At 35.6% G+C, this 24,335-nt stretch overlaps 1 protein-coding gene across 1 annotated transcript; it reads left to right on the forward strand.

Annotated features, from left to right (window-relative positions):
• Window positions 1–22,194: 22,194 nt before the first annotated feature.
• LOC131679800 (uncharacterized) lies at window positions 22,195–23,160 on the forward strand. Its single transcript, XM_058960545.1, has 4 exons — window positions 22,195–22,302; window positions 22,362–22,691; window positions 22,779–22,893; window positions 22,966–23,160. The coding sequence occupies exons 1-4, from the start codon at window positions 22,195–22,197 to the stop codon at window positions 23,103–23,105; spliced, it is 693 nt and encodes a 230-aa protein (XP_058816528.1). The 3' UTR covers window positions 23,106–23,160.
• Window positions 23,161–24,335: the final 1,175 nt, after the last annotated feature.

Below are 24,335 nucleotides of genomic sequence, written 5' to 3' on the forward strand. Positions count from 1 at the left end.
GTGCTTTCTTCAACAAATTTTACTTTAATTTTACACGTGGATTGAAAATTGCAGTTTCTTTAAACGGAAAACCAATGAACTTCAATGTATTTTTACTCGAATACTGCTGTAAAATGAATGACATTTAACATTACACGAATTAAAGTGTAAAATTGTATGCTGTTTGATGCTCCAATTGATTTTATCGTAATTTTCAATCATATTTTTGATTCAATCGTTGTATGTTTACATTCGTATTCATTTTCATGTCGTTTAAATTTCATTATTTTTTGGTGTGCGTGTTGTTTGTGTATAACGCTTCGGCGCACATAGTTCACTATCCTTTTAAATAAACCAGCCGAATATTATTTTGGTAAAACCTAAAATGATTTTTTTTATATTTCATTCTTAAATTTACAAGCTTTGCAAACTGTTTCCAAGGCCCGGAGCGAGTCTCATATACCAATCACCTCAGTTCGGCAATTTGGGACAATGTCTGTATGTGTGCTGAGATAATTGCATTCCACTATAATGTACATACCTATATTAGCATGCAATTATCTCAGCAATGGCTGAATCGATCTCAACAAAACTAGTTTTAAACAAAAGGCGAACTATTATTTTTGATATTTAATGTGTTGTTTGCTTTCTGAGATCTGGGGGATTTTGTCAAAATACGACATGTTTTAAGCATATATTTTTCAAGGAAAGCAATTTAGTCACGTTATGTGCAAATAATAAATCGTAAAGAATCCCATTTTCTTTAAGAAATTATAATGATTTTTTTTAAGTTTACTGCAGGCTGGCCGTTTCCGGACTATGTTTCGCGCCCAGAGGAAGACGGAAATCGCAATATTTTGGAGCCGCCATTTCAGATTTCACCCAGATACTGATTTTCACGAACTTTTGAAAAATAAACATATTCAACAAAAACCGGAAGTGTTTAGGCCTTTTAAGTATCCACAAAAATGAACAAACTTTGCCTTAGTTTTTAAAAAGGAAAGAAGTCTCCCCTTGACATATAGTATGTTTGCACTTTATACATTTTTTCAAAACATACATATAATTTAGTTTCTTCATTTTAATAATCCGACTAAGTTTTTTCAGTCATTCCATTCCATGCGAAGTGATCAAGACACTTGTAATCGACCTCCACGGATTTGAACAAAATTTAGAGGAATTGTTCATCTAGGGCCAATATATAAAAACCCAAATTTTTGTGACAATTGAACCACCCCTCGGGTCATGGGAGCACCCCCCGTTTGGTAAATTGCCAAAACTCTTGATTTTCTTTTGATCATATCTCCGGTTCCATTTACTCTAGAATCAAACCACAAGATGGCTTTTGAAGAAAATTGTTCAAGGAGTCTATAAAAAATATTATTTTTTGCCGACAGTGTTGCCAGCTATGCAATTTTTGCCTTTCTCATATAAAGAAAGGCTATGCAATCACTGTAAAAATCGACTTTTTAACCGAGGCCCGGAGGGCCGAGTATCATACACCTTTCGATTCAGTTCATCGAGATCGGCAAATGTCTGTGTGTGTATGTATGTGTGTGTGTATGTGTGTGTGTATGTGTGTGTGTGTTAATGTGTGTGTGTCATTTAAACTCACACAATTTTCTCAGAGATGGCTGAACCGATTTTCGCAAACTTAGTTTCATCTGAAAGGTATAACGCTCCCATAAGCTGCTATTGAATTTTTAGTTGATCCGACTTCCGGTTCCGGAGTTACGGGTTGAAGAGTGCGGTCACACAGCAAATTCCCATATAAACTGGTACCACCATAATGTTCAAATGATGTAAAACATATTAAAATTGATGTAACATTACTCTAGTTTGCGGGTCTGGATCACTAATGATCAATCAAAGCAGCTTTGACCACATTGGCCACCTATGACGGTTCATGACGCCCTCGGGGAACCCGCCAAGTTCCTAAGCTAATATCACACCCATTCCACAACGAATTCTCTACCGATTTTTACGAACTTAATTTCAAATGAAAGATACAGTAATGCCATTGACTGCTGCTGAATTTCATTCGGTTCTGACTCTTGCTTCCGGAGTTACAGGGGTGTTAGTAAGGATACACTGGAATTTCCCATATAAATCGGTACAATCGTAATACCTCAGAGGCTAAAAACTATTGAAATGGTCACCAAATTACTTCTAATCGTAGATCTAGATCACTGATTGCCAATCAAACATTCTTTGAATATATTGTCCACTATCGACGATTCCGGAAGTCCGGAATTCCGGGCATATTCCACAATTAAAGTCACATCGGTTCATCGGTGATGACTGAACCGATTTTCTCAAACCAAGTCTCAAATGGAAGGCAAAATATGCAGTTGAGTATTGCGTCGCCGCCCCTTCCCCCCCTCCCCACCTTGCCCTTACACCTCCCTCCTTCATCACTCCCCTCTTCTTGGATCACCCTCACGCCCAAATTTCCTTCATCCACCCCGTATACCGAAATAAGATGAAGGATTTCTGACGCATCCTCCACACCCACTCTACTAAACCCCCATTCCCTACACGTTCAAACGCATTCCACCAACCTTTGCAAATTATAATCACATGAAGATAACATTGAACTCATGCTTATTAAGCTAATTAAATATTATTCTTTTGCCTTTCTTAATAGAAAGGTTATGCAATTGCTCCAAAAACCGACTTTCTAACCGAGGCCCGGAGGGCCGAGTCTCATATAACATTCGACTCAGTTCGCCAAGATCGCAAAATAGCTGTGTGTATGTATGTGTGTATGTATGTATGTGTGTATGTGTATGTGTGTATGTATGTGTGTGTATGTGCGGATTTGTTAACAAAATGTCCACATCGGTTACTCGGAGATGGCTGAACCGATTTTTACAAACTAAGATTCAAATGAAAGGTATAATATTCCCATAGGTTGCTATTGAATTTCATTTTCAACTGACATCTTGTTCCGAATTACGAGTTGAAGAGTATGGTTACAAAACAAAATTTGTTGATTTTTCCAAATCGGTTTCTCGGAATTTTCTGAACCGATTTTGACAAACTTAATTTTAAATGAAAGGTCCATCAGCTGCTGTTGAATTTTGTGTGGATCCGAGTTCTGGTTCCTGAATTACAGGGTGATACGTACGATCACGCAGCAAATCCTGATTCTAACGAATTCTGCGATGAATGTAAAAAGGTGATTTTTTTTCCAAAATGTAAACACAACTGTTGAATTTGTAGATCTAGGTCCCCAACAGTCATTCAAAGTCTCTTTGGCCACCATCGACGGATCCGGAAGCATCCAAAGTCAGAATAACGGTTATATTGGTTTCTCGAAAATGGCTAGATTTGCTCAACTTAGTCTCAAATGAAAGGTGTTGCGTCCCCAGAAACTGATATTAAATTCCATCTCCATCCGACTTCCAGCACCGGAGTTACGGGTTGTGGAGGTCGATCACATAGAAAACTCCGATTCAAACCGATACCGCGATGAATGCAAAAGGTGCTCTTATATATACTTACCAAGTGTAATAAGAATGAAAGACATTTCCATAAAGTTATATTGTACGAACCAGCTATTAAATCATAGTTTGGAGAAATAAGAAAGGCACAATTGCACCTCTAGGTGGATTAAAACAGGTTTTTCAGTTAAATATTAAAAGTTAATTTTTCTCTCAATACGTATATTTTAATTTTGAAAATTTTAATGCCATCGCGTTCCTCAGACATTTTTACATAAAAAACACTTATCATCCCAATATAATATGAGCGCATCCTGAGATACACCGTTTTGAAGAGAAAAAACCGCAATTTCTCATATAAAATCGCAAGCGCACAACACTAAAAAACCAACTCGAGTATTCTATTCTATTCTATTCTAACCCTTACACAGCCAGTATTGATAAGCATCCTGGAAAACACTACAGTTAGTCGGTAGTATTTTTCTTGTGAATATTAATATTTGAAGCATATTTTCACATGATGCAAATATTAAAACGGCCAGACCTACTGTGCAGAGTTGGGTTTGAAGATGTTTCAAAATTAGATGGCAATTAAAATATTCATTTAATGAATAATTTAATTAACGAATTCTTTTGAATCTTAAAGGAGGAAGAAACGAGAACAACCGTACCGACCGTTTCAGTTTGAAGAGAATATAATAAATCGTTGGGAGTGACTTGGCTAAGAAGGTTAATGTCACTCCTTTGGTCCTTTGGGATGGGACAGAGGTATTTACACCTTGCCCTGGCTAATAAGCCTAGGTTAAAGCGCCTTTACTCGATCTTAGTGGAATATTTTCACATATATCCGGAATAAGTCCATACCTCGCAAGGATCTCTCCTGTAACACTTCTCGACTCCACCATCACTTGCATCAGCAACATACACGCGTACCCCTGCACACCAGCACCACCCCTGTGCAGTATTGGTGCCATATAACACTTATGATGCACACAAGTAGTCTGTCGCACATGCAAGCGTTAGTGGAACTAAAAAGTGTCACAAAAACCCTTTACAGGGTATGTGATTTATATTATATGCAGTATTCAATTCTGATGAAAAAATAAAAGCAAGTGTAGCAGATTTACCTCTATTGAAACTAAAACATTAACGATAAAATTAACTTTTCCAGAATTTTGAAATGAACAATGTTAAAAAACTGGACACTCCCGACGGAAATCATACGTCGTCGTTGTCGTGCTATCTTATCACAAACGCCATTTTAGAGTAAAATGATTTACATATGTCATGTTATTTGTCTGAAAAATCTCTACTAAGTTGCGTTTTCGGAATTTTGAAATTTTGCTTGGTTTCTGAGATATAGTAAAAAAACTTGATGAGAAATTGTGAGTGTTTTGATTCAAATCTCTGAATCTTGGGATTAGCTCAAGTTATATTTAAGTTGTAGATGTTTTTTGTGTCAAAAGGTCGGATGAACACAAAGCACAAACATTTTCTAAATAAAAATACAAGTATTGTGGTAAAAAAGCAAATTTAGTAACTGGAAATATTGTAACCACAAATTATTATTTTTGATGCCTTGTCGAATTTCCTTCATAATGCATCTCACCAATTGTATCTAGACCAAATTAATCCGTATATATGAATGAAAGTTAATAATTGAAGCCTTATTTGTATAGAAAATTTTCCATGCACAATTATGACACGTCAAAAAGATTCTGCCAACAATACGCACTTATGGCTTGTGTGAGTGCTACTTTCGTTTAGCAAAATCTCGCAATTTGGACAAGCGATCTTCGTAAGGATTAAGAACTTAATAAAGAATAGATATAAGCATCAATTGCCTTTTCTGAGTTGTTTCTACCATTTACAAGTTTCAAAATATTCAATCTCTATTTTTATTAACATGTGCTAAATGGCGTTTGTTATACGGTAGCACAACGTGACAAGATAAACTAAGCTTATATTTACGAAAACAATTACAATAATCTAACCAGATGATCAGTATTTCGGCTAATGCAGGTGAAACCAAAAATTCAAAATTGGTTATAGCATTAAGTAACATTTAAAGGTAATTAAAGGTAACATTTTAGGTAGTTAAAATTGTGAAACGATCTCACCGGCGTCTAGTAAGAAGAATCCGTCCAATATCCTGCACTGCTTAATTGTTTTCATGCTGCTTCCGTGCGTTGTTGGTTGCTTGACCTTCGTGAATTCAGACCGATCCGATACACTACTTACTGCGTACCAGGTGATTTCATGAAATCTTGACAAATTCTGCATTACATGACGTCGCTGTACTAAAGCCTGTAGTTGTCCCTTGGGACAATAATGCTTCGGATCTTAAGCGCTGTCAAGTGAACGATTGGCTAGTTATTCGTTGTGCCTCGACGTCAGGTAGATGACCTCTAGTTTGAGTTGGAGAATTTCCATTTTTTTTCTTGATATGATCCACGTTAATAGCGGGAACGACCGCTAGGACCACCTAACTTACACGTTTATCTTGCCCATCTTGAAGTAAATCTTCACTGATTGCAACTGCGATAGAACTTCTTACTGACAACTTATAATTTTGCCTCAATTTTTCCAATATTCCGGTATCCTCGGGCAACGCAAAATCGCCTCGTCCTTTGAAGATTTATTTCGCTCTATTCCTATTTGTTCAGCGTACACACTCAGTTATTGTGTACGCGTACCACTTCTGATACAAGCCTACGATTAATCATTCCATGAATTGGGTGTTTTTTTTGAAATCCATTGCCGCAATCAAGAAAAAACACCTCCTTCGTCAAAGTTTGCTGTGATCTCATCCCTAAAAAACCAACTTTAGTATTCTGAGTTCAAACATAATTTTTCGTGAAGTAGATGAGAAATGATGAAAAACTACGTATTTGGTTTGCTTCTAGCAGATCAAAGTCGATTTTTATGACTGTTTGAAGATTTTCTCAATTTTGGATAATAAAAATGGATTTTTATATGAGAATATCGGAGTTTTTCCCTTTGCATCTTTTTTTGATCACTTCGCGTGGAATGACCCTTATTCATTTCATCAAAATTATTATTTTGACGCAAATAAATTTATTTAAATAATTTCGTAGATTTTCAGTATCGCTCAATTTTTTATTTTAATCATTTAATTCATTTTGTTCTGTTTATTATATTTCTTATAAAAAAATGTATAGAATTCGCTCTAACTTTTAAGAATTGACTCAGCTCGACGATTTGGGACTGTTCGGATTGGGAAGAATACACGTCCTGATAGCAGCTTATACGCAGCTTCAAAGCTGTAATATATTATATTAGATTGCATACTGTTTTAAATATAGGTTAGCTTACATTTTCGTTTGCTTCTTCCGGGCTTTTCCGAAACAATTTCTTGATTTTTATATGTGTCCGTACTGTTCTAGGTTTAACAAATCCATTAGTTTTAAGCTAGATTTTAATGAATAGAACTTACTTGTCTTGCAAATCTGTGATAACTAGCATAGACTAGCCAATTAACCGTACTGTTAGCTTTAGTATCTATAACAATTTATGCATAAATTTTTCAATTCACATAGTTTTTAAGTTAACTGCATGTTAAATTATAGTTACCTAGTTTAATCAAAAATTCACTACTTTAACTAATATTTAAGTAATTGTAGAAATAAGTTTTAATAGCAGACTATATTATTTTATAGAGCTTTCAGATCTCCGACCACTTAAATACTCCTCGTGTTAAATCTATGCTCCATCTGCCAGTACAGCGCACGAGGGTATGTTCTGACGTTTGCGCAACTGACATATATGTTTGCTCGAATTGACAGCACCGGGTGGTACTGAACTGAACTCATCTGTCTGTTGAACGAATCTGCCCTGTGGTTTCGTAACAGGGACAATGTCTGTGTGGGTAAGGGACAAACTCTCAGTCGTGTTTCTCAGCAATGGCTGAACCGATCTTATCCAAACCAATTTTAAATGAAAGACCTACCACCCAGACAGAAAGCATTTTGGTTCTGATGTTTAGTTTCCAGGATATGAATATTTGAATGTGCAAAAATGGCGTTTTTTGCAATTGATGACATAGATAAACACTTTATATATCTTTAGATAGTTTCTACGAATACCTTTCAAACGAACTATAGATTGTTGAAATCGTATTATTATCAAAAGAGATATTTAACATTCAATACGGACGAAAGATTTTTATCATTTCCCATAGCCAGAAATTAGACCAAAAACATGCAATCTATTATTAACGCCAAAACGCTTAATTTTAGATCAATAGTATCTTCGGAGAATTTAATGGATGCAATATGCCCTTTCTTTTGGTATTGTGCTTTTGCTGATTAATCCCTCTACTAGTAAGATATTTTCATAAATTTTCTTAAAAGTGATTGCATTGAGATGAATTGAGATACAAATTTGAGCCTTCAGCAAATTTGTATCTTTTTCTTTTGTGAATTACTTTACTGAAGGCATTAAATATCTATTATGAATACTTTAAAAGTTATGGCTTTTTGTTTGTAGATTACCTTTGGGAAAATGTACTTTTGCTTATCGCTGTAAATTACCATTTATGCGAACTATATGACTGCAAATTTTCTAACTTATAACCATTCGGATCGATCTGAAAAATATCTCGGAAATTAAAAGCGAAATAAATAACTCCAAGCAACGGTGTAGCCAAGAGGGTTTAACATCAACCACACAAAAAAAATTGGATTGAAATAATAATAATTACACTAGTTTACAGCATTCATTCTGAACATTTCATTCGAAGGTACCAAGTCTCTGCGATGACTATATTCTCATTAATTTAAATTTAAAATATCGGTGTCGTGGTGTACTGACAGTGTTGGAAGAAATAATGAATTTCTGCATTTGGATTTTACCATAAGTTTTAAAATCTATTTTTTGGAAACTCGTAGCTAGTTACGGTCTTCGACAAAGTCGTTAACCAAGGTTTGAACTATAGTTTTATAAAGGTGATTTTTCATATTCAGTGAAATAGCGGTCTTCATTAACGTAAATGCAAAATAATCGTATTCCCCATATAAAATCCCATGCAAACTTTGAACGCAATGCGCAAACCCGGGAAGCAACCAATTGCTCCCAAATTTTGCACAGGCATTTGGGACCACAAAAGGAACTCAAAAAGTGCTGTGCCCATTAGTTTAAATCATTTTGAAATTTTTCCGCGAGCCACTCTAATGTCCATGCAAAGTTTGATAAAAAATTACAACATTTAATGTAAATTTATTAAGTACGGAATATTTTCTACAAGGGAAGGAATTTTTTATTCCAAACTTTTAAAATTACCTTGAGGGATCGAATCAAGTATAAAAATATTTTTGAAAAAATTTTAAGAACCGAATAGAAGACGTCATAGTCAAAAATTGAATCTTGCGCTTGGTCAAGTCTCCCCATGTTCCCCTATTCATACATATATTTTGGTTTCTTTGTTTGGCTATGTTTCAAAATTGTTTCCATAGAATTTGTTACAATATCTATTTGATTGATCATATCAAGTTTACAGAACTTATAAATTACACATCCTTCCCGAAGCAATATGCCAGCCTTTGACAAAAAGAGAGAAATGGGTGACATTGTTTGAGACATACACACACGTACTCACACACACACGTGCTCACACACTGACTTTGTCCGCTCTTATAAAAAAAAGTTGAATGGTATACAAGACACGGCCCTTCTGATCTAGACATTGAATTTTAAAAATTAAACATTTTTGATTAGTATCAGTTACCCATATTTAAGAAAACCGCTTAGGATAAATGAGTTTGCTAATGTCTAAGCACATGATCCAAGATTCACCGTGCCATATTGCCGTCTTCGGACAACTGTTCGTGGAACCGCCCCAACCGTGCATCATGGTGCAATTATGCTCATTAGGTTAATTTGAACGATTCGCATTGATCAACGTCCATTACATGCGAACCACACACTTTCAGTAATTGCTGTTTTATTCTAATTCCAGCAAACCGCAGCATCCGAACAAAGGCGATATGAAACCGCGCCGCCGACGATCCCGGGCAAGGTGTTAAGGAAGGAACACAACACCGGTCTGTAATCATCCGCTGCTAATAGGTTGTACTTTTTCCGTTCGGTAAACCGTCAATTATGCTTTGATTCCAATCCCTCAGCAAGCGATCCGGACGTATCCTTTTTGAGCTGCAAGTTTGGGGAAATTTTGAGCGAAGGATCCTAACCGGTCGGTCCGAAGCTGAACTCGTCCATCGAAAAATTGAAAAAAAAAATGTAAAACCGCATCCCACAATGTGTGAAGTTGTGAGATCGTGAGAATTAACCTGAAGTGCTGCTGCCGATCTCTGGCCGTACAAAAGGGTGCTGGACTATGCAGCATGCTCCGAGTACTCTGGGAAGGGAAAGCGCCGGTAACGAACGGAGATGGGCGGGAGGTAGCGTTTTTTTCACGTTGACCACAGCCCACGGTGCTCAATACGGAGCATAAATAATGATCTTCTGATATCATTAACCAATCATTGGTTCGTTTCGATGCCTTTGTGGGATGCCGCTCTGCTTCGAATGGGTGCTGCTTTTCTCGCGCGCATATCATCGTTATTCAATGAAAACTGCAAGCCAGCATTGGATGGGAGAGCGAAGAAAATCGGCACGCAGAAAGGTGGAAACATGGAGAGGCCTTTCGTAGCGAACAGTGGGCTGTACACATTTTAGATTGACAGTGTGCATTTTTGAAGGAAAAAATGGGTAAGTAATGTCAGCGACATATCTGGAGTAAGGTAGATTGGTCTGTTACTTCGAATGCAGCAATTTTATGGACAATTACAGTTTTTTTATATTCATGCAACATCGACGTTTAATAAAGTTTTTGAATATAAAATATTCTCTAGCTTTTAATGGTCGTCAAACGGTGGGATAACAAAATTCTCACAAGTTTCCTATCTCATGCCTCCACGCGAGTCTAAGTCTATTGATGACGTTTGGTCCTTACACCGGCGACGACTGGGTGCTATCAGCCTTCTGCCGATAGAAGCAGAATGAGAGGGTGCGAACAGATCTAGTCGAGAAAACATTGCCGTAAAAATGAATAGTTGATCGGAAATTAGCCCCAATACGAATAATCTGACTAGTATCTATGATCACGGGTCAATACGTATTGAAAATTCGTCGCGTCTGTTTTTATGAACCTATTGCTAACAAGCCCGTGCATCAGGTTAACAATCCTTTATATTTCCCTTCAGTGTTCGTTATTATCGCTCGTATACTTGTATTCCACAAACAATCTGATATGGAAAATAAGAAATACTTTCCTTGATTTATAACATCTCGCGCTATTTTTGCCTGTATAATGTGTTATCGCACGGTAGTTTTCAAGCCAATAAATATATCGTAGAGAAGAAGTAGCGAATTCTGTCCAAATACTGTTGCAATAAATAGTGATCCGGCCCATTACGCAGATAAGATTAGCTTTTCTAGGCAATACTCCCACGGTCGGCCGAGTGGAGTTCATATTGCTTTTGTTTAGGGAACATAGTATACTCTCGGTAACCGGCTGCCCAGAGATTAAATAGAACCAAACACTAAACAAGATCTCTTTTTCGAGTGATCGTGCACTCGAAGATTAACTAAACAACTACCTAATAAAATATGCTTTACAGGTCGCATCGCTTGCTTGGAGCGAATCCTAGACCTGATACCCTTCGAAACTACTAACTCCGCGACACCTATGGAAGAGTCTGATGAATCGTCGTCCTTCCGTTAAGTAGGTGGAGCATAAACACTTCCTGTCTACCTTATCCTTTATCCTTCCCCGTAAACGATGGAGATGGGGGCGGCCGGCAATGATGGCTATCATGCTGTTGAGGTTTTAATATGGGTCGGATTGGTATGAATTCCTACTTACCATTTCCTAAGCAACTCTTATTAGATAATCAGCAGTCAAACATGATGAAGTCAGTGTGCAATCCGCCAAAATCATCGTCACAACGCAACGCAACGCAACGCAACGGAAAATATTCTCTAGCTTTTAATGTATGATAAATGATTCATTTCACAATAGGAAAAGAAGTTGCATGTTATATCAATATTCCTACACGCTCGTAAAAAGTTACTCAGATTCTGAGTACTTTTAACTCAGTTTTGAATGATGTTCGTAAACGTCAAAAATTGAGTTGTCATGTATAATATCTCTGAGTAACTCTGACTCTATTTTTGGGTATTACACAAGAAACCGTTTTGGAGTTACCAAACGGAAAAGCCGTTTCTCGCCAAGTTAAAAATTCCAAGCGTCATCCGCCATTTTCCATTAGTAGGTACACGCTCGTTTAGTTATCGCTCATCACTTTTTCACAAATAAAAATTTGTTCAAATATTTATAATAGTTGAAGCTAGAGTTGTAGTGTGTAAAATACATTTTAATTGAAAGAGTGGATTTGAACAACCAGCATGCAGAAGATTTCGGAAGAGGTGGATGCTGAAACTGCAATGAAGTTGCGAGGTAATATTCACGTTATATTATATATATATATATATATATATATATATATATATATATATATATATATATATATATATATATATATATATATATATATATATATATATATATATATATATATATATATATATATATATATATATATATATATATATATATATATATATATATATATATATATATATATATATATATATATATATATATATATATATATATATATATATATATATATATATATATATATATATATATATATATATATATATATATATATATATATATATATATATATATATATATATATATATATATATATATATATATATATATATATATATATATATATATATATATATATATATATATATATATATATATATATATACTGGAAAAAAAGTGTATGGTTTCAGGTTGCTCATGCCATGTGCCAAATTGTGGGAAGATGATTCCTGGACACGTGGATGAATTGAAGGAACACTTCCGGTTGGTACACAATTTGAACACCAGCAAAGCAGCCGCTCAACCTTTCCTTTGTTCAGAATGTGGTTCACTGTACCAGAGGTTTAAGAGCTTGAAACGGCACATAGAGAGTGTTCATCCACTAATTACAGAAAATTCTACAAATATTTCATACGACCATGACGCTGTTGAACAAATTCAAAATAATCATCCGGAAAATATGCTCGTAGATGATGATTATCTGTTGAGAATAACGAATACTATATTCTTTAAAACGGCGCCGTCGTTGGATGAAATTACTAAGAAAATTAGTAAATTCGCCACAGATTTGCGAAAAGATGTATCTCTTCCCGAGACAAAAATCAAAAAGTTCTTACAGGTTACCTCGAATCTTATAGAAGATTACGAGTGTTACATGTTGAATCTATTCAGAGAATTTTTGAAATCGAAGTCGATCCCATTAAACGATACCGACGCTTTGAAATTTATAAACGACGCATCTTTGGATGGAATTTTTGCAGACGTAGCTTCTCCAAAAGACAACCTAGCATATTTGTCTGGAGTTGCGGGTTGTGCTGTGCCAAACCCTAGGGAAGAAGTCTTGGGAAGAACTAGAATCACTAAAACTGTCCCCGCGATTACCAAACTAGGCAAAAGAAAAAGTGTACAAATAGTGAAAGACGTTGCTCACTATATTCCACTAACCAGCATTTTAGCACTGGTTATGAAGAATCCCGGAGCTCGCAAGATGATAGCAGAAGAAGCAGTGAATGACGATATCTTGTGCGGTTTCAAAGATGGTCAACGTTTCAAAACACACCCATTCCTGACACGGTTTCCCGATGCATTACGACTCTCGCTTCATCTGGACGATGTCGAATATCTGAACCCTTTGGGATCACGCAAATCAAAAAAAACTTACCAATTTCAGTGTTAAAATTGAGAATCTCCACCCCGCAATTAATTCATCCTCCAACAGGATATATCTAACGCTTACAGTTCGCTCAAGAGATGTAAAAAAATATGGCTACAATAACGTTATGAAACCGCTGATTCAAGATTTGCGTGAGCTTGAATCAGATGATGGTGTTGTAGTACAATATGGGAGTGAAAAGTTTACGATGAGGGCAGTTCTAGTGCATGTTTTGGGGGACACGCTGGCAATTCATGAAATTTTCGAGTTAATAGGGCCCCAATCAAGTCTATTCTGTAGAATGTGCTATGCGACGCGTACTGCACTTCATTGTGGAAACATTGGTGATACCTTCCCTCATCGCACTGAAGAAAGCATACAAGGTGATTTAAATGCTCTTCAAAGCGGAACTAAAACACCTTCACAATGCGGAATCATTCGAAAATCAGCACTGAATGAAGTTAAATATTTCAACATAGCGGAAAATAACACGTTTGATCCAATGCATGATCTTTTGGAAGGCGTCGTCATGGTCGTAATCAAATGTGTTTTGAACGAAGCTGTAAATATCCATAAAGTGATAACGATTAGTCAAGTCAACCAAATTATACAGCATTACGAATACGGTATAACTGAATCGGCTGATAAACCTACCGCTAATTTTACTTGCGAGAAGTTAAAAGCACGTGGACATGCTATTCCTCAGTCAGCTTCGCAATGTTGGCTTCTCCTTCGAGCATTCCCTTTTATGTTCAACCAGATTCTCGGATTTAATTCAAATTTATCATCATTGCTTAGAGCTCTCATGAAAATATCTTATTATAGTTTCTCCAATAAGCTAACATTGAATCAGATTAACGATCTGGAAAACGAAATCGAATGTTTTTACAAGTTGTTCAAATCCTGCTTCCCTGCCATCAACCCTACCAATAAATTCCATCACATCTCTCATTATCCCTACATAATTCGTCAGGATGGGCCAGTTGTTAATCATAGTTGCTTACGCTTCGAAGCGAAATTCAAGGAGTCGAAATCCCAAGCGAAGACATGTAACAATTTCATCAATTTAACAAACAGCTTTGCTAAGCGCCTGAATCTAGCACAGATAACCACTATTCTTGACCATTCATACGAAATTGGTACGGTAGATATCGTTTCGTCAAAGCACATACACAAAAAATCTCTAAGTAATTTACTCCTGATCCGGGATCTACCAGATTCAATCAAATATATAAACCATATGAAAATAAATAACACAAGCTTTCGGCCGGGACTGATAGCGAAATACCAAGTATGCAACGAAATGTCCTATGGTTTGATAATAGATATATTGCAATCGGATAATCAAATTGTTTGCCTAATACAGCATCTCGAATGCGAATATTGTTTACAATACAACAGTTACAAACTCAAAACTGACAGTCAAGTTATTCGCATATCACACAAGAACTTGCAAACGAAAAAAACATACAACTTATGGAGTATATACGGAGATTCAGAAGAAAACTACTATATAAGTTTGAAATATGTAGATAGTTAGTAGGGAAATAAACTTGGAAATAAATTTATAATAAAATAAACAACAATCAAGAAGGTAGTGCAAACCAATGTTGCAAATGTTCTTCACCAAACTAGTTCATTCGTTCATCCTCAATGCGATATTCGTCGTGTTATTCGCCCATGCTTCGAATAACGCTACCCCGTTCGCCGCACGAAGGCACCGAATCACCGAAAATGAACAACACAAAGAAACAAAAAATTCGAATCTGATGTTTGCTGTTCGCTGCTTGTTCGCATCGTTGTTTGTTGAATTTAACCATTCATGCGATGTTCATCTTCACGCATCATGCCGATCGGCACACGAATGGCCTAGATGATAATCGCCACTAGCCATTCTTCGCTTAGGATTCTTCGTTCTTCATTCCTCCTGCATTGCGTCATAGAAAAACAAATTCCTTGTTAATTGCTGGAAGGGTCAGTTTCTTGACCGAAATTGTACAGAAATGCTTGCTTGATATGTTCGAAATTGGATGACTTTTGTTATAAAGAAGCATTAGTAGTACATAATGATTGCTTGTTGATGTTTTTGATGTTTTTTGGTTAATGATCAGAGTCGAAGCGGGAAGCTTCGTACGCAAAGCAAAACAAATCAATTATTTTTGTAAATTTGCGGATGTCTCGCGGGTGAAAATTAATCAACACCATGTTTCCTATTATGAATCCACTAGACTATTGGAACTTCAATGAATCATAATGGGCGAGGTAATCAAAAACAATTTCTGTGTCCATAGAAGTGTAATCGAGCTCATTTACAAGTTTTTGTCAATTCAATGCATTCTGATTTAAACCAAGCTTTGCCGAATCATCGTCCAGATTAAATTAGTAACCCGAACCAATAGGGTTCGTTGCAGTGCGAATGTGGGCGGTAAATGGATAGTCCGCACCGCAACCGCAAAAAAAAATAATAAAACCGCTCCGCTTACCGCAACCGCACTGCATTTACTGCACCGCACCGCGCGGTAATGCGGTAAAATCCATGTATTTTTTAAAAATTGTGTTGAAAAATTATTCGTTTATTTTGTATAACCATATATAATAAAATCTTATTCTTATTTACACGAAAATTATATTTGATGGACTCCTCAGAATGTAACATTTATGAAAAAATTCAACTTTGCAAGTTTTATTAATAAAATGCTGTACATTTTTAGACAAATACTTTCGAAACAAGGTAAAACATTTTCATTCCTCTAAATATTAGCATAGCACTGAAGTCCTGTGTAATGTAGCTGTATTTCATCATTATACATACAAAAACGTTCTGCCGCTGCAGTTAATAGGAAAGACTTTTAATTTACTTATCCTTCAGGTAATTGAAAAAATGGAATAATGAAGTTGTATATTTTTTTCTTTCGATTTTCATATTTCCAATGAATTTGACACATGAAAATGAAACGAACGTTTTTCGCAGTAAAAATCACCTTTAATTCTTAAAGGAAATTCACCAAAAAATTAAAGGAAAACACCAGTACTTCTATATATTATCCCAGTACAGTGACATAAAATATGTTGGATTTTATCAATAAGAACGGCGCCATATTTGATGAAAAAATCGTTCTACACATAACATCTCATTAGGAATCCCAGCTCAACCGGTATAGAGTTGTTGAAGATTTGAAAACTGCAAAAGATGTATGATTTACAGCAGACAGCAGAAATGTTATTACAAAGGTAATTTTTGGAACAAAATACCCCAAAACCCTAACTTCGTTTTTTTCAAGAAATGGAAGTATTCTTATTATAATACTAAGATTGCTCCCTTAAAAATATATGAGCTGTAATTTTCTAAAGCCTAATAATAGTATTTTTTCTAATATTTTTTCATAATGCCAAGGTCAAAAATTTCAATTGAAGTTGGCGGGGATTAAAAATTGTCCAACCTTTGCAAAATTTGGCATCTGGACTAACTTTAACAATTGTCACTGTCTTTGAGAAACACAAAACACCGCAGTACCCTACACTAACTTTCAAAAAGTCACAAAATTCTGCTAACTGAAAATATTAGTTGTTAATTTGGTAGAAAATATTCCCAGTTGGATAAACAATGGACGTACGCGAAAAAAAAGTTATGTGGAATACATTTTGAGAAGGAGTCTTATAAAACGGACTGCAGAAAAATTGAAAATTTACACAAAAATCAAGAGACAGAAATACGATGTTGAAGAACGAATGATAAGATAATCTACGTAATTTGGACCCCTCCTTATTTTGGACGCTTTTCATACATTTGTCTCCCTTACTGCTCATTCCTCCAAATTCGTTTGGTTTGGTCTCAGTATTATTAGTTAATCTTTAAGTTCTCCAACTTAATCAAAAATCACAGTTGAGAAAATGTCATAGAAAACGATTCATAATTCCACGATTGCCATGACGAATCGGGAGAAATGATGCATGTTTAAATTGGATTTGATACCCGAGCAAATACGCATGGGTTCAAACACCACATAGCCCCTTGAAAAGACCTTAAACATGGTCCATGCCAAAATTCACAACCACCAAAACACCATAAAATGGCCTCAATAACCCATAAATACACCAACATATGGTGTTTTATATGGGATCTACCGGACCATGGTGATGGTGTTTTCATGGGTTGAACCCATTTCAAACACCCATGACAAACCCCATGAGCATGGGGGTATTATGGGCTTTTCGTTTGCGCGGGTAGTACATTTCAATTGATTTTCAATAATTGGATTGTGAGTTTTATGTATTTGAAAAAGTTCGTTTGTTATTTTTTACCACTGAAGTATTAAATAAATAGTGTTCAAAATATGTCGTAAAAAAATGGTGCCAAATTATATTGGACGCAGATTATAGATTTTATTTCTCAGTAACAGTATGTTTTATAATATTATAATAACCAAAATGTAAGAAATCAAATGACTATAGGTTGAATACAGATTATATTCGGATTTCTTTTCAAATCAGTTTGATCAAGTTATTTATTTTATGTGGGTGAATCTTAGATTTACGATTGATTGGAACTTGGTACTTCTAATATATTTCGAAAATGTACGTAAATTTATTTGCTCCGACAATAGAGTAGGGGAACATAGGGAGACTTGGCGTAAGATTCTACAATTGGCTGTAACGTATTCTATTTGGCACTTAAATTTAAAAAAATCTTTTTATACTTGTTTCGATCCCTCAAGGTTTTTTTTAAAGTTTGAAATGGAAAATCCTTTCATCATAGAAAATATTCTGTAATCAATTAATTTGCGTTCAATGATGTATTTTTTAAATCAAACTTTGTGTATTTATTCGAGTAAATTATTTTTTATGGAACTCATATCATGTTATTACTTATGAAGTAGTGAAATGATTTTACATAAATCGGAATATTGGAATAGTTACTACTAAAATTTGCATTCAATGAAGAAACGTTGGGGAGACATGGCCAAGATTTTATGGGAAGACTTAACCAAGTGGCAATACACGGAAACGCCAAAAATGTGAACTTAATTCATTAGATGCCAAACCATCGAATATATCACAGGGTGTCTTTGGAGGAATTGTTCGCATGAATATTCCCCACAATCTAATAAAAATTGAAATCATAAAAAAAAAAAGTAAGCTTACTTTGTTCATAGGGTTGTAGAGTGCCACGCACCAAACCTTCTTACCTTTATTGTGCATAGTTTAGACAGTGAAAAAAGTGCCTGTTCGTGCATTTTGGTTTGCGTCTTTCTTTCTTATACGTAGTTGAAGTTGGTGTAAATAAATGTCAAAATCTTCAATAACTTTGAAACGAATGAGTATTTTTACATACAGTTTTTGACAATATTATGTAGTTTTGATACCTACACATTTGTCTCGAACATTGTTTGCACGAAAAATTACAATTAAAAAAGTTATATTAAAAAAAACTAGATATTCAATTACAACTTGCCATAGAAAACGCCTTATAAATCGATAACCTTTAGTCCTACAAGCTCAAGTTCTTCAACAAAATTCTTCACTGCGAGCATTTCCAAATTTGTCGAAGACACCAACTTTATACCTCATCAATATAAAAAGTTAATTGTTTTAGTTCGATCATAGTAAGCCATGCCTAATTTCAATTGTTATCAGATTGTGGGAATATTCATACGAACAATTCCTCCAAAGACACCCTGTGATATATTCGATGGTTTGGCCTCTAGTGAATTAAGTTTACGTTTTTGGCGTTTCCGACCACTGTGTAATAGGCTGAAGAAAGATACAAAATTTTTGTACCTGCTGTTAATGAAAACCACGTCACAAAAAAACTCACTCTAAACATCAATCCTCGACAAACATATGATTACGGCCTAAAAGCCAACTGTCAAAATCCACTTTGAATGGAAATTCCGGACAAACCGTTACTAGCCGAACACAGTTTACAACAGTTTATGAAAGAGAAAACTTCTCTTTCGGTTACAATAAACATCTATGATTGGCGCGTAACGGTTTGTCCGGAATTTCCATTCAAAGTGGATTTTGACAGTTGGCTTTTAGGCCGTAATCATATGTTTGTCGAGAATCTATCTTTATAGTACTAGTTAACAAAGTTAGCAGTTAGCCTTATGGCTGAATTTAAGACGTGTGCGCATGCAATGTATGCTGTATAGTTAATCCCTAAAAGGAAATGCATTTAAAAAATCTAACTTCATGAAATGCAACCTTTTTATATTTTTATTGGTATCTAAGGATCTCGACAATATTGAAAAAAAAAAATAATTACAGTTCCTTTTTTCTTATGCCTTTATTTGCATGATTTTTATTTTTAACAACACTCTTCGTCAAGTCTCCCGCATGGGGGAGCAAAAAATAATATTTGCGTTATCCATATTTCACCCACTAAAAACTGTTCATTTTACTGCTTAAGATATGTTATTTTTAAACAGTCCTGCTGATTGAACGATTTCGTCGTGATACTAGCAAAATATCAGCAATAGATTAAATGACTATGGTATATCACCATGCGCAGATTAAAATCAAAACTTCATCCTCATTTTATTTGTCTCATACCTCATGCGCATTAGCTTGTTCCGAACAGTACAACGCATCAGAATACAAATATATTTCTTCGCCAGTCATCATTCTGCGAAGATGAAATTGTAGTCATCTTCGCCAACAGTTGTAAACGATCATCGCTATGGTGAGGAATGGTTTGCTGATTCGTTTATTCGTCATTCACGTCATAGCTTCCTCGTGCAGTTCATTTGGTCGCTCGATGAGTAGCAAGGTAAGAACGTATGGATAAAGCATTCGGATGAACACGGATTGGCCGTCGGCTTCATTCGTGGGTGAATATCAACAGCAACTTGAATATAAGAGCGAAGAACGATATGGGACGAATGCAGCTGATTCATATTCACCGTGCTTCGTTGCGAAGAAGATTCTAAAGCAACATTGGTGCAAACAACTTGAGATGTCACTTTAAACCTTTATATATACTTATTCGCTCTTTTCAGCCCAAAAAATAAACGATCAGAACCTAGTTCTGCTCAACGATGCCGACCTAGTTGAAATGGGGATAATCGAAAAAGGATCCCGTCTAACAATTCTTAACATAATAAAAAACTATAGTTCTGAAGCTAATCCGACCAAAGATAAAATTGATGAGACTTCCACTAATGTTCAAAATTTGGTAAACTTTCTACTATAATTACTGTAAGCGCTTGTCGTACTATACATATTTAACGTTTTCAGATTAACCGTTCGACATTCGAAGATGACGCAAAATTCCGAATGAAAATTTTGTATCCAATTTTGGATCAAGGGATCGTACCAGATAAGGACGGTTTAAATCATCTTACACGAGTCGCATGCAAGCAAATGGAGACTCAAATAATGGACGGTCAAAGGCAAGTAGAAAGTTTTATTTGTTACTCTACTAGTGCATCAAACTATGAACACTCCTTAAAGTGTGATAGAATGAATTGTTTACATTGAACCGCACGAGTCTCTCCGCTAGAGCAACCTTGCGGCGAAATGCGCAATGCCTATACATTTTTATAGGGCTTACGGCCAATTTCTTTATCCTCGCTTAAATTTTAAACCGGGTTCACCAGTACGTTTAAACCTGGTTAAGACGTTAGGCGAGAATGAAGAAATCGGCCCTTTGTAGTCCTTCGAGCAAATATGCAGGTGATCTAACACTGTCTATGAGCAGAGAAAAGCAATGCCTTTCGTTGTGAAGCTTCTATTTCAAAAAACATCGTAGTCAATCAGTATCATGCATTATTACTTCATTGAGCCTATGAAACTATGAAGTATGCATAGTAATGAAGCACGGCCAAACAACTTCACTTCTGATTATAAATATAAAGAAATGTATGAAACACAGTACAAACTGCTAGAGGAAACCACATAGTTATCAGTTCTTCGCATCCTGATTTCAATATTGACCATTCTTTACACATCTTCAATCTGGTTCGATTTATAAACTTCGGCATAAGAACGTACATGCGTCTTTGACGGTGGTACTTAGAAAAAGTAATTCGTCATGTTCCGGCACAAAATTATAAAGACGACCGACGACGACGAATTATAATAACTTAAACATTTAAACCAACAGAATTTAAAGGTATACAATTTCTGTTTATAGCGAGCGTGTTTATTTGTTTACATATACAGTTCAATCGTAAATCGACCAAAGGGTCTAACTAAGCCGCAATGTCGTTGAATCGAGCAACAGCGATGCCAGATTTACAGACTGTGGACAGATTTGCTGCACTGAGAAACAAAAATATGCAGAATTAGCATACTTTCATTCCCGTCTCTTTTGCTGTAATTCTCGACGAACTTATGATTACGGCCTAAAAGCCAACCGTCAAAATCCACTTTGAATGGAAATTCCAGACAAACCGTTACTAGTCGAACACAGCTCACAACAGTTTATGAAAGAGAAAACTTTTCTCTTTCGTTTACTACCAACATCTGTGATTGGCGTGTAACGGTTTGTCCGGAATTTCCATTCAAAGTGGATTTTGACAGTTGGCTTTTAGGCCGTAATCATATGTTTGTCGAGAATTTTCATGCATTTTCTAGCATATACTTCTAGTAAATATTCAATGAGTGGATAGACCGAATACGTCCAATGCACAAATTTTGCAGCAGAAGAAACGAGAGGCAGATCAAAAAGTATGATATCGGTGATTAAAAAAAAGTTCTGCGTATGCCTGGTCCAGACATTTACAGACTTTTAAAACAGTAATAAACTGACCGATTTTCTTCAGAAAATAATAGATGTGTCCCAGCATGCAAAGAATTACGAATCAAATACCGTTCATACTTTTACCATTTAGATTTTTTTTAAGAAATTTAGAACTTAATCTTTCACGGAATCTTTTTGGTCTTTTTCGGAGTAACGAACCAATGATCTCTAAATGCGCAGGTATCCTTCTGTTGATCAACAGCATGCGGCAGCTGTTCAAATCGTAAAATTATTTCCACAACTTAGTAATATGCGAGTCACACCAACTGCTCCTGATGAGGTTTGTTATTCTATGCTTATTTAATTTCTCTAATATAATTATAATTATTTTCATGCTAGTCATTTTTCTTTTGGCGCAACGGAGGCAAGGAAAAGGGTGCTCATACTGGCATGATATTTCATCGCATCCGGAATGTCATCAAACAGCTACCTGCAGGAAAACATAAATATAATCGAGGAACTATGCCTGTAGAAGAGTCCGTTTCAACTGAACTTGTAGAGCGGGCTCAATTGCTCCGAGTAATGCTTGCATCGGCATCAGTAGCAGAACATATTTGTGATGAAATGGACCGATGCTTTCCAGTCCTCAAACTGTTATTAAAAGAAAAGAAACCCGTTAATGATATCTTGGATATGTTTCCACACCTGTGTTCATATGAAGGATTGGTGGTAACATGTTTATTTTTTATTATTTACTATTTCACTTTATGGTATTCACGGAACATATGAATATTTATATCATATCACTTTTTCTAGATTCGTCAAATGTTTGAGAGATTGTATCCTAACAGAACAGAAGGTCTCAAAATCGAGGATGTCTTCTCTCAGTGTCTATCTTATTCACCGTCCAGATTCTCTAGAGTAGAAGATGGTGAGATATAATTTTTTTTAATTTAGCCCAAAGGTCTGTCATAAAATTTTAAATTTGTAAAACTATTCACAGATCACATTCGAGGATGCTTGAGAATAATTTCTCATATGCCAATTCGCGGACAAAAAAGAACGCTGGTAGGCTGTCCAACTGTAGGCGAAGAACATTCGGCTTCAATTTTAATTCGTTGGATTGGGGTAAATGCAATATAATATACATAAGGTTAGATGTAATGATTTTATATCATCATTAGGAGTGCTTAGATACATACGTTGCATCCCCCGCAACTGATTCCAAACTACACATGGTGTGCGTAGCAAGCCCGATGAAAAGAGGAAATTATGCCGTCATTTGTGAGAAAAAAGTTATATTCGAGACTAACAATTCTATTCATGCAGTGGAAATTTTATTCAAATGCTACGCAGTTCTCGGAGTGGAGGTGCCACCTAATTTTAGAATGTTTTGGGACTTTCTGGCATGTGCCATATATAATATAATTCCGCACAGTCAGAGGACAACTGTGAATAGACTCGTCCAAACTTTTATTGAAGTTTCCCGCGCACGTATTGACAACAAATAAAAGGACAACTTTTTTATACAATACTTACTAAAAACCATAAAATTTAATAAACAGAAGTTTCTTTAATTATTATTGTAAAAATATTCCATAAGAAAAGAAAGACTGCATTGTGTTGTATCCAAAACAAAATTTTGACGGCCAATTTCTTCACTGGATGTAAACCGGTTTAGTTCCAGTTCAAATGCAACAATCGATCATGAACCAATTTAAATAGGAATCGGTTGTTGCATTTCTTCTTACAGAAACCATTCAGAATTGCAAGTCATAATCCGGATGTTTCTCAGTAAAGTTCAGTCAGAAATGAGCCGGAATTCCGGCTGGCTCCAGTCAGTATTCCGGCTCCAGTGACACAACCTATTCTAACTAGAATCGGTTGTGTCACTGGAGCCGGAATACTGACTGGAAACAGCTGGAATTCCGGCTCATTTCCGGCTGAACTTTACTGGGTTTTAATGAAATATTGCACTCATAAATTGGGTAATATTCTACCCAAAAACTGAGGAATTACAACTGGCTTTGTTGTCTACTCAAAAATTGGGTAAGCTTCTGCTCATAATATGAGTAAAAATCGATCAATTTTTGGTTTTGTTGAAGTTCTACTGAACCCAAAATTTGAGTAATGTTCAACTCAAAGTCTGCGTAATAATTACTTAATTTTTGGTTTTGTTAAATTTGTACTGAACTCAAAATTTGAGCAATGTTGAACTCAAAATCTGAGTACTAGTGAAGCACTTTTGGGTTTAGTGTAGATAATATTGTACTCAAAAACCGAGTAATAATTACTCAGTTTTTGGTTCATGCTGGCTTACTCAAATTTGAGTAACTCCGGAATTACTCAATTTAAGGGTTGTTCCACTTTATC

This window comes from Topomyia yanbarensis, chromosome 2 (assembly GCF_030247195.1).
Source record: "Topomyia yanbarensis strain Yona2022 chromosome 2, ASM3024719v1, whole genome shotgun sequence".
Classification (NCBI taxonomy): Eukaryota; Metazoa; Arthropoda; class Insecta; order Diptera; family Culicidae; genus Topomyia; species Topomyia yanbarensis.

Bases quoted from the DNA above. Each gene is read 5' to 3' on its own strand.
- LOC131679800 (XM_058960545.1), top strand. From the start codon at position 22,195: ATGCGCAGGTATCCTTCTGTTGATCAACAGCATGCGGCAGCTGTTCAA. The intron at 22,303-22,361 runs GTTTGTTATTCT...TTTTCATGCTAG, and splicing joins CACCAACTGCTCCTGATGAG to TCATTTTTCTTTTGGCGCAA. The intron at 22,692-22,778 runs GTAACATGTTTA...CACTTTTTCTAG, and splicing joins GTTCATATGAAGGATTGGTG to ATTCGTCAAATGTTTGAGAG.